Source organism: Stegodyphus dumicola, chromosome 8 (genome assembly GCF_044657685.1).
Source record: "Stegodyphus dumicola isolate Sdum_Otavi_A_Nest chromosome 8, ASM4465768v1".
Taxonomy (NCBI): Eukaryota; Metazoa; Arthropoda; class Arachnida; order Araneae; family Eresidae; genus Stegodyphus; species Stegodyphus dumicola.
In genome coordinates, this window is record NC_140775.1 from 88357988 (window position 1) to 88370689 (window position 12702).

At 31.3% G+C, this 12702-nt stretch overlaps 1 protein-coding gene across 4 annotated transcripts in view; it reads left to right on the plus strand.

Moving 5' to 3' along the window:
- Positions 1-12702, plus strand: part of LOC118200674 (pumilio homolog 1-like) — a 204087-nt gene that overhangs the window by 83948 nt on the left and 107437 nt on the right. For all 4 annotated transcript variants that reach the window (XM_035372632.2, XM_085822087.1, XM_085822086.1 and 1 more), the window contains one exon: positions 1909-2125. In XM_035372632.2, the coding sequence (XP_035228523.1) occupies positions 1910-2125 (216 nt within the window). In that variant the 5' untranslated portion in view covers position 1909. The remainder of the gene's footprint in view (positions 1-1908; positions 2126-12702) is intronic.

Below are 12702 nucleotides of genomic sequence, written 5' to 3' on the forward strand. Positions count from 1 at the left end.
GTTCATAACATGCATCTCAGGCAAAAGTGTTTTTTTTTTTTTGGTTTAGGATACTAAATTTTATGTACTTAAATATCTAAAGAAAGAATGTGTGAACTTTTGTTTATTTAATAGCCAATAATAATAAATTTTAATTAATTTGAACTAAAGCTGAAAACAGATGGAAGTTTTGAAATAACATGAAAATTCCTGATTATCTGTGCAATTTAATGAATCAACCATTTTCTGATTATTTCGGGATGTATGGTGATACTTTCAGAAGAGACCTGCAAATTATTAATGGATGAATAGTACCATAAAAATGAATTTCATTGCATTTAAAATGCAAGAGGTACTATTTAAAGTAGAATTTAATTAAAATAGCTTTAAAAATTGTGTAGTAATGAAAAGGTTTGCTATTTCCCCCTTTTTTAAGTAAAATTCTTTAGACAAAATGGAAAGCACTGTGCAGAGCTGTTACTTAAATGTTTTCTATCCATATAGTATTAACTACAAGCATGTTACTACATTCTAATGTTCCCAACATGTCATCATTTGCTAGTGATCATTTGCATCATTTGGAAGTAAGTGAACATTTTATCCTTTTCTGTTAAATATGAGAAGGCAAATTCTCAGCAAAAAGACACTGAATTTGGTACACAAACTGACTTAAAAATCACTTTACTAATAAGAGTTTCAAATGCAAACTAATGGCGGCTATGTTAGGCTTGGTACCACTTAAACAACTTTTAAATTGTTGGTAATTCTACTATTGCATGCAGATTAACCGAAGGCATAAAAACCTTAACTGGAACATAAGAACAACATAATTCAGTTACTTTTAAAGCAAAAAATTCACAATTTACCAGCATATATAAGAAGAAAAAACTTGAGTTCACAGAGTCATATTAACCTTTAATTTCATTCTGGGCTCTTTTTTTCAAATGGCATTTATTATGTCAGAAATATTGAGTTTCCTCTAAAAGTTCTCTGATTTTTTAACCAACCAGATAACTTTATATGGGAAAAATGTGTGGGTAGTTTGCATTTCTTAGGGGCTGAGTATACTTTTAATAATTTGCTAACCCCATTTGACTTCACGTCGTGCAAAAATTCACTTTATATAATTCATATTGCAATTCTTATATTTTACGTTTCATCTGAATATGGAAAATAACACACAGATAAATCACAATTTTGCTCTGCTCATTCACTTACTTTTGTGATATTTGTATTCAGTATTATATGAAGAAACTTAAAAAAAAATATGAAATGAAGCAACATTTGTTGAATATATATAAAATTTTATTTTTTTTCATGGCTTTTTTTATTAACCAATAATTCAGTATAAAGAGTATTATATATTAATGAATTTAATTTATGACTATTGTATATAATAATTATAAATTTTGAAATTGAATCTGTTTCACAGCTTAAGAATTGGTCAAAATTTCTGATATGTAACTAAAATAATAAACTAAACTTCTTAATGCAGTTTTGAATTTCATAAATTTATAGATGTAATTTTAGTTTCATTGTAAAAGAGAATTACTGTATATTTTTTCCTTAAACCTTTCATTGCTCAGTATGACAAAAGCGGTATAAAATTAATTTCATTCAACTACTATAAGATGCCTATGCATGCCCATAAAGTTTGTCCTAACTTTTTATGTTTTAAATAAGAAAAAAAGTTTATTGATTATATGCTATGCAGAATCTGTAAATCTGTGGATTCACATATCATAAGAGTTTAAATTATATAGATGAAATATGTTATGATCTTCGCAGTGAAATGAATTTAATATATACTTCAATGCAGTAAATTCAGTTTTAAAGAATGTTGCTAGATTGAATCTTTGGCATATAAATTTTTGTAAGTGTAATGTATTATAATAATTTGATTTATGATTTAATTTCCTTCCCTTTTAGCATGAATGAAGTGGTTTGGGCTGACCGACCACATGAAGTGCTGACTAACGGCCATCCTGAAATGAGTGGTGGTCAGTCTGTGCGACACATAGCCACGAGGTCTCAAGATGATGCTATGGTTGGCTATTTTTTCCAGCGTCCACAGACTGACCCAGATTTTCAGAATTATACGGGGAAGCAGTCAAGATGGGCACTTGGTGATGATAGTGTATTAGAGGTAAAATAGTTTTTTTTATTTTTTGTTATTACAGAAATAAAAGTAAAATTATAAAATTAAATATCAGCATTTAGTGGTGCTTGCATGGTATCATATTAGCAGTTAACTAATTGCTGATTGAGATAGACCATACATTCTTATATTTTGCTGATGGCCTTTTCTTGAGATAAAAAAAGCTATGTTCTATTTTTTTCTTTCATAAAAATGGCTCATATTGTTGATAATTAATTCCTGAGCAGCATTTTGTCCATTGTTTTATAATATAGTATGCTTAAAGTTTGAATCTGAAGCATATGTATTTCAAAAAGAAAATTAACAGCAAAAATATTCTTAAAAATAAGTAAAAAGGTTTTAAGTGTTTTTCAGTTTTCAATTTTTTTTTTTTTTTTTTTAATGTAGTAACAAGGGAAAGAAATATTTTGAAAAATTACGAGTACAATAAAAATATCACTATCCAGCATTTAACTAACCAGACAGCTCACATAACCAGAATATTTTAGAATATTCTTTATAAAAACTATGCAGATGAGAGACTTGTAAAAGTATGTTAAAGCACATACATGATTACTACTCGATATCTCACTTATAACATCTATAATGTACAGTGGATGGACAAAAATATGGAAACACCTTGTGAAATGCATGTTTGAAAAGAAAGATTGATTTAATGAAATATGTAGGTGGCACTGGCGTTTTTAACTACTGACGCCACCTATACAACTTCGTAAATGTGCTAAACAGTTCAGGTGTTGTCGGAGTACTGTTATGTGAGGTTGTCATTGCATTATGTCAGAGTTAACAGATTTCGAATGTGGGCAAATTGTTGGAGCACGTATGGTAGGTGCTTCCGTAAGCAAGGTAGCCGAGGTGTTTAGTGTTTCAAGAGGTACTGTATCGAAGATTTATTCCGCATATTTGAAAAGAGGAAAAACATCATCTGCTAAATCACAGCGCGGACGAAAGTGTGTCCTGAGTGATCGTGACAGACGATTATTAAGGGCAATTGTGAAGAAAATTAAGAAGACCACAGCTGCAAAAGTTACTGCTGAAATGAATGTTGTGTTACCGAACCCTGTGAGTACCAAAACAATTAGAAGGGAGCTTCATAAACAGGGAATTGCTGGCCATGCTGCAATTGAGAAGCCACTCATCAGTGATGCTAATGCCCGTAACAGGAAAAGGTGGTGTTTAAGTCATAAAGCCTGGACTATAGAGCAGTGGAAGCGAGTAATATGGTCTGACGAGTCTTCTTTCACATTGTTTCCCACTTCTGGCCGAGTTGACGTCTGGAGAACGCCATCTCAAGCCTATAATACAGACTGCTTGTTGCCAAGAGTGAAACATGGCAGGGGTTCTGTTACGGTTTGGGCAGCCATATTGTGGTTCTCTTCTAGCCCCATGATAACTGTGTCAGGGCACATGACTGCCAAGACTTATGTGAACATTTTGGCCGATCAAGTTCATCCCATGGTACAAACTTTGTTCCCCGATGGTGATGGTGTCTTCCAAGACGACAAAGCCCCTGTTCACACAGCTCACATTGTCCAGGACTGGTTTTCTGAGCACGAGGATGAGTTGTCCCATCTCCCCTGGCCACCACAGTCACCAGACCTGAATATTATCGAACTTTTGTGGTCTACATTGGAACGGAAAGTGCATTCTCGTTATCCACCGCCAACATCGTTATCTGAACCTGCCACCGTTTTGCAGGAAGAATGGTATAATATTCCCTTGGCAAACATACAGGAACTGTATTTATCCATTCCGAGAAGACTGCAAGCTGTTTTGGATGCCAACGGGTTTCCTACACCATATTAAGCAAAGAAACATGTTTTTTTTTAAAGGTGTTTCCATATTTTTGTCCAACCCCTGTAAGTACAATTACAGAGCTGTCTTTCAGAAGATGTTATTTACACCTCTTCTGTATTGTTCAAAGAATTCATTCGCCCTTGGAACTGGACACTTGTCATAGACATCCATCCATTGTACCACTTTTGACAATTTTTTTTTTCCTATTGCTAAAGATGGATATAAGTCAACTGCTGTTTATGGTTTTCCCTCGCATTTGAAAAAAAAAAAAAAAATATTAAAATTTAAGACCTATCCTTTGCAGAACAGCATATGGGGAACTGTTTTCAAAGTTACAGAATCCTGGTATCCAGAAACATTAATTGATATTTCACTTTACTTGAAAAGCCATGAACAGTGATGATGAAACATGAAAAATTATGATAAACAGTTATCTGTAGCTTATATCTGTTTAAAAAAAAAGTCTGAACCTTCAAAATTTTGGTGGAATGATTAATGTAACTTTAGGAAATAGCTTTCATGATTAACTAGGATTTCATAATTGGGTAAGTTTTTCATTTATGTGTTTAAGGCCTACAAAAGTCTGCTAGCTTTTGTGTTTGAAATGCATTTCCCCCCTGAAATATTGTATTATTTTAAATGTAGGCTTTTGATAACAATCCAGGTGACTATTTTTATAATTTTTAGAAATTTCTTCTTAATTCATTTGGCTTTTCTACTGGAAATAGCATTTTCTATTTGTTTGACTATCCAGAATTTTCACATAACGGGAATTAAACTTTTCTTATGCGTTCTGGATAGTTGAGTTTTTCTGTATTTCAAGTAAATGGTTTTTACATTTTAAATTTACAGATGGTTGTGTGTTGATGACATAATATAGTATACGTGAGAATAAATTTTGGAATTTGTTTGATGCTTTTATATTTTATTTGAGTAAATGAACAAATTTTTAACCTATGATTTCAGAATTATAAGGCCATGTAAGGTGTGAGTTCATGTCAAATATTAAATACTCTAAGATGTAGAGAAAGAAATGTAATTCTTCTAATGGAAACAGGCGTATGGAATGCATATCATTTGCAGTATCTGACATAACTTAATCAACTGATCAACGTATTTGTCATTAATTTTTTTGCAGGGAAGGTAAGGGCTTAAGATGTTATTCAATTGTACAGGTTTTTTTTAATTCATTCTCTGTTTACCTAATTAAGATATCTAAGTGGAACTATATTTAAGTGTAAAGCCATTGAGATGGGAAAGTGGTTAGTAACTCTGACTGCTGTACAAAGACCCAGGTTCAAATCCCAGAGAAGGCATGGATGTAATTTGTCCACCCCTTTGTGGGAGTCAACAGTGGCCCAGCTTAGATGCGTCCATAAATAAGGAAATTACCTCTTCTGGCTTAAGTAATGGCCAATGCCCATAAATGCCTAGAGCCCATCATTCGAGGGGAAAAAATATTTTAATGTATTTTACTACATCATTATGTGCGATAGTAATTTGCAGTCACTTCTTTTTGTGGGTTATGGCCATTGCTTGCAGCAACAGGCATGAATTGCAGAGTTAATGTTATATGGTCTATTGATATTACAATAAGAAAGATATCAGGGTGCCAAATTTGCTCCAGGAGATTGGAAGCAGATAGGAGTATAAAGATTTTACGTCTACATTTGTACTTCATAATTTATGCAATTTATGGAAGGAAATTAAATCATAAATCAAATTATTATAATACATTACAAAATCAGTGGTTTCATTATTTACAAAATAGAAGTATTATTACAAACTTTAAAAGATAATGTGCTTATATGCGATAAGAAGAAATAAACAAATCTTCGACAATTAATCATAGTTGGAAATTTAATAACATTTTCAACTTTGTGGTCTGTGAAAATCATACATATAGCTTCTTCAGTTGGTGAATTGGATTTCCTTGAAGCTCTTCACAATCAGAAAAATTTATTTTGTGTAGTTAATGACATTAATTTCAATCCTGTGTTTCTCAACACTTTTCTAATATCTGAATTTTTCAGATTTACTATTTGTTTTACTATTTCCCTGGGCAGATGACACTGTTGTCACACTTCCTGTGCTGCAACCTTTGGTATAAATATGGCCATGCCAGAATGTGCAGAATTTTTTATTCTTCAAAGAGGGACCTGCACTTTTTTGTTCTCAAAATTCAGGAGTACATTAAAATTTATGCCAAGCATAAAGTTGTTGTTTTGGAGTACGTTAACATTTTTGCCAAGCATACAGTTGTTGTTTTGCCTAATTTTAAAATTTAAAAAAATGTGATGTGTATACCACATGACTTCCTTGTACGGAATATTAAATTATATGCGTTTTTTTTTTTTTTTTTTAACTTATTGGATTGAATTAAACCTACTTTGCCGACAGCGCATAAACAACAATAGAATAAATGCATTCTTTAAAATTCACTTTATTTGTTTACCATAGCGGCACTCTGGCGCTTGGTTCACTTAGCAGTATTATATTTTGTTCATATTATAACTCAGAATGCACAAAATTTATATCATTTAAAGAATTATCTAATCGTTGCACATGTTCTATTCAAATACTATAATAAAGCTAGAACGATGTATAAAAGAAATTAAGCAAACAAAAAAAGAATCAGTTTTTCACAGACAATTTAGTATTTCTCATTCAATTAATTCAGTTTTCATTTCGCAACAAAACAAAAATGCGTAAAAACTCAAAATATCTGTATTAAAAATTAGGAAGTAAATCTTAAACACTTATTTTCTCAAAAAAATTCCAGAAAGGATTAAGCATGATTTAATTTGTAATAATAAATTAAGGCGTTATCTTTGCTGTTGCAAAGCTACATTTCTGTAGATTGGCAACAAATCCACTACTGTGCTGTTTCAAATGTAAACAAGCAATGGCCGCCATCAGAAAAATTATTAGGTTTAGCAACACTTGAACAACTTTTAAATTGTTGATAATTGCACAAATATTGCTTGAAGATTTACTAAAGGCATAAAAACCTCACTCGAAAGATAAAAACGACATAATTCAATCATTTTTAAAGCAAAAAATGTACAATTTACAAACATATATATAAGAGTAAAGAAACTAAGATCACTGAGCCGGGTAACAGAGTGTATATATATATAAATATATTTATATACTTTTGGCGCGGCGGATTGCAACCAAAATACGAGGTGCACATCTATATGTTATAGCAGTCCTATATACAAAATTTCAACGTTCTGAGGCTACTCATTTTTGATACATACGTACGTATGTTTTTGATACGTAGGTACGTACGTTCGTACAGACGCCACAAAAAATTCTCTTCAGAATTAATATTAAAGCAGTTTTATAATTTTTTTGGAGGAAAAGATTCTTTTATTCTGTCCTTACGTATGGATATCACGCAAATACATCTTTAAATTGCATTCGAAAGCGATCAAAATTGATATTTTCTTTGAAATATGCTGCCTGAAACTTTTCGCGATTACAATACTTCCTTTTTACTTCGTACAAGGAAGTAAAAAATGCCAGGTTTTTGCTTCATGTAGCTATGATTGAAACAATGTACATTTTCTATCTGCAAATAGAAAAAACATTCTTTATTCCCCCAGTTTGCTTTGGTCACGCAAGGATTCATGTTGCAGTAAAGTCTCAATTAAATAAACTTGTTTTGGATGTTTTATTAACACCACCTGAAAACTTAAATTTTAAATTACCATTTAGTTAAAATAAGTACAGTAGAAAGTCTTTAATCCGGACTTCGGCGATTCCGGATTATTGGTTTTTCCAGATTAAATCTGGTAAGATGGCTTGCAGAAATTATAAAATTAAAAATATGAAACCATAATTTATGAAATAAAGAGCAATTATGATCTAAAGGGTATCAAAATTTACAAAAAAAAAAGCTTAATATTTATTTGTTTACTTTATTAAACATTTCTTTCAATGTAAGTTGTTTAAGTTGCTTTGTTTTATGTGCTAATACTTTCTCTTTAATTCTACATAAACAGACATAATTTCTTGTTCATTTACAAAGTTCCGCTATTCAAGTCCTGTAATTGCTGTGCCGAGAAATCGACTAACTTGTCAATCGAAATTTTTTCATTTTCACTAACTTCTGTCACTTTCTTCATGCCTTTATCCATTTTTTGCAGCAATTCCACTTTTTGTTTGATGGACATCGAAACATGCTTTCACTTTGTAGATCCTTTGGCAGCTCCAGAATCAGAAACTCTTTTTAACATAATCGAAAGTTCAAGCTTACTTTTTATAAAATTGCTCTAACGGTCTGCAAAAAATAATATGCCGGATGCAATTAGAAGATTAAGAAACAAAGCAATGTGCATCATTAACTGAAACAGATAATTAGGTAATTTTAGCCTGGCCTATACCATCCATTATATATTAAACGTGCATGCGTAAACGTATTATGTGCATGCGTTAATGCATATGTGCATGCTTAGCGTTTACGCATGCACAGAAAGTTTGTAGCTTTGAGGTCCGCCTTATAGATCCGGATTAAAGACTTTGTACTGTATATTGTTACATGCGTACGGGTTTGTAATAGATTGAATGCACACAGCTCTGATAAAATTTACCAAAAGTAACACTTCATAGATCTGGAACTTTTCACAAAAATATTCGTACAACCCTTCACAATATCACAGAGTACAATCAGTATTTACTGCTGTCCAGTTTTATGCATTTTTCACTTTGCTGCCAAGATATTTCTAGTACTTTCTGCTTCTAAAAATTATTGGAACAGCCGTTCAGGTATGTTCGAGGAGTGGTGGTGCTGCTAGAACGACTTCATGTGTAAACCATTGCATCTACAGGCCACTTCTGCCAGCATTTTTCAGCCAGTGCAGGACAGCCTTGTTGCTGCCATTTGGACCAGGAATAATCTTTACCAACTGGCATCCGATGGCCTACACACATGGCATCTGTTAAGAAGGTAGCCATTGAGTCAATAGTACAGTGCCTTCGTTTGCGATGGTGTCAGAATAAAACCGCTTGGACTTTGGAGGGGCATAATGTGGTGCTTTCTGACAAACCACTCTTTTGTTGAAGCAATGATAGTCACCATATATGAGTGACAGCGACATCATGACGGGTAAACTCTGGCTCCGACTACAAAAAGCCACGTCGCATTACAATGTGTCACCATGGTTTGAGGACAGAAACTAATCCATATGATCTCATTTGTATTAGATGTGTTGCTGCCTGTATCGCTGCCAACAGTGGTGCTACTGAGTATACTGTATAATTGTTTTTTCTATAAATTAAATGTATCATGTTGTAATAAATGTCATTTGCTTTTTTGTGCAGTGTCATTTTGCTGATTTTCATCACTTTCTGCCCATGTGTTTATGGTGTTGCATTTTCTCTGTCACATAATGTAAAACAGATATGACAGGTGTTCTGAACCAGAAGGGGAATTTCTTAGTTTCGGGGAGGAATGCTGCTCCTTTTATTTACCTGTTCAGTGTTTAGTTTTAAGCTATTATTTAGTTCACTAATTGTATTTCACTGTGAGTGAAATTTTGTCATCAATCACCTACTTCTTCCTGATAAGCTATTGAGTTTAAATTTTGTACCCATACTGTTGATCAAAAACAATGCGATATGATAAGCGAGTTTTTAAAAATTCGATTTGGATTTTTACTCCAAAAGGCCATTTACTCTGAATCACTCTAAAGGGGCTTTCATCTGAATTCAGAGTCAATTCACTTTGAATGTCCATTTCACTTTTCAAACTGTTGCCACCAAATGTTATCACACTGAATTATATTTAAAGAAATTAAATAGTGAAGAATCTGCATAAATGTATGTTTCTCACATTGTGCTAAAACAACAGTGTTTAGAGCCATCAAATTTTGAATGACATAATCTTATTGTGAATATGGGCATCTGGAAACCCAAATTTGGAATTTGTTTTATTGATTTCATATTTTGGAATTAATTTATAATTTGATTTCATATTTTAGAAAACTTTAATAAATTTTTGATTAACAAACTTAGGGATTTCAAAGTGAGCAGTGGCAAAGTTGTACAGAAAACACATTTTTATCTCCAGCACGTGAGACTGTGTATCAGAAATTCTAAAGATATGCTCGATTTAAAATTATTTTGTGATATTGCTCTTGAACTGAGTTTTATGGTTTAATAATACCACACAAAATGTAAAAAAAAAAAAAAAAAAAAAAAAATGCCCCTTTGGATGTTATTTAAAATCTGAAACTTTCAGATTTTCTTTTCCCCCCTCTTTCTTTAAATTTAATGTTAGATTTTTCGCACATACCTTTGTATAATGAACAAAGTAAAAAATAGCAGAATTTTACTACTTGCATTATCCTATGCAATAGAAAAAGTCTTTTCAATGAAAATTGCAACTTAATTTCTGAATTTTAAGGGGGAATTTTAGGAAAATTGGTTGATTTTTTTTTTAGACTGCTTGACATTTGTTATTTTTAAATTTCAACATTTAAAATAGTATATCGGGTATAAAGTTTTGAAATTTTTACAGAGTATAAAATAAATTTTTTATCTTCTTTTTAAAACAAGAATTACAAAGTAATATCAGTTAAGTAATTTTCTACAGTTTTTTAAAAAATGTGTCATAGAAAAATTTGCTTATGAGTTTGCCATCGTGTGGTGCTCTTAATTTTTTATAAGCTTTTTTAATGATAATTTATAATTAAGGCAAAAAATACATTAAAAAATTTTTATATAGTTCTTATTTAAAATGAATAAGGTAAGGCACTAAAAGTTGAAAAGTAATTTATTGTGTAGTTTAATAGAAAAAATAGATCAAATCTATTTACAAAATCCATTTGCAAATTTATATCATGAAAAATAAAGGTGGGGGGGGAATCTAAGTAATGAAATCTATTAATATAATTGCACTGTCAAATGTATAAGCCACTATATTTTTTAATTTATCATGGGTGCCCTATTCTTTAAGTGTTCATGATATAAAATTATAGATGAATTTTTTGACTAGAATTATTGTCTATTATTCCCATTAATGCTGTATGATAAATTAGTTTTCTTTTTTTTTTCGAAAATGTACTTTTATATGAATATAAAAAACTACTTTTATTCAAGTTTTGCTATTTATCAACACATTCATGATTGATTTATAAAAGAATTAAATAAATAATAAAAATATTTTTAAAATAAATTTTTGAGTTTTGGACAGGTGGAATCACACCTAATAGTTGGTGAAAGTAATGTGTGAGGCAAAAAAGGGTTGAGAACCACTGAGTATGGCATAGCTAACATAGCTTGTGATAATTTTATTTATTTTGCAGTAAAAGCAAGGAGGAATGAAAGTGTTAACTCAGTTGTTAATAAAAGTTTTTATTATACTATGTAGAGATGAACGTATGTCTGCATTTATTAAAATGTTTTGCCTTTTAAGTATATTTTTAGTAAACTAAATGGTGACTATGCTTATAATAATATATGAATAAAAATTTAATTTTGGTGTTAATTGCTTCATTTGGATTATGCATTGACTGTTATATATAAAACTATTTTGTTAAAAATTTATTTTATCTTTATAAAGTGTATCTCTGTTGGGGAAAGAAATACTTTTGCAAGAAACCATATACGTCGATTTCGTGAATTTGCTGAATAAAAAATTGCTTAAGTTCTGCAGATCACTATTATATTTCAACATCGTAATCGCACTTTGAATTCTGAACTTGATATTAGCTATAAAACTAGATATTTAACAGTTAGTTTTTAGTTCCTTCTTGTTTAATTTTAGGTAATAAGTAGAATTTTTAGTATGAATTCAGAGCATTGTGCCGTTGATTAACTCCTAAAAGATTCGTTTTGTTAATCTATAATAAACTAACTGTATTTTTGAGTTTCATTTTGTAAATTGAATAAGAGACTAAATTGCAGACATTCTTCAAAATTGTGTGTGTATTTTAGGAACGAAAATTCGTGTCACTAAAGCAGGCATGTTTCTATAAAATGTATTTCAATACATTTTTCGGATTTATAATTGTAAAAATGGGAAGAAATCGAAAATCGTGAGGATATCAAAGGAAGAAGTGTGTAACAGTGTTACAGCTGCTTTGCGTGTCAGGAACAAAGGCAAGAAAGGTGAACGAACCAATAAGCTTGTTCCACCAGTTATCTCCTCCCGTTCCGATTGGCGCGGTTTTCCCGTGTGTAGGGTCGCCATAATTGGCTAAGAATCCTATTTAATTTGATTTCTTTACATTTGTAGCATTATTTATTTCAAAGTGAAAAATATCAATTTTAAAGTAATGTGTTATGCTATTCTTAATATATTTAAAAGGAAATTCCGGTTTTCTTTTATGATTTTATGCCGAAAATTTAGCAAACTTTTGAGAAATTGCCGGAGGCGGGGGGAATTATTCCTTGTTTTTAGTCCAGAGGGTCAATTTGCCCTGAAGGACTATTATTTTAGTTTTGGCATTTTGCGTTGGTTCACTATAAATGTCCGATGCTTTTTTCATATTGTTGCCACCAAATATTATCGACCTATATTATATTAAAAAAATAATGAAGAATGCATAAATGTATGTATGTTTCCTCGCATTGTGATAAAACAACGGTACCTAGAGGCATCCAATTTTAAATAACTTACGTTTCTACATGAATATGGGCATCTGGAAGCCCAAATTTGGAATTTGTTTTATTATCTGTTTCATATTTTGTAAAACTTTTAACGCATTCTTGATTAACAAGCTCAATGATTTAAAAGCGAGCAATGGCAACACTGTACT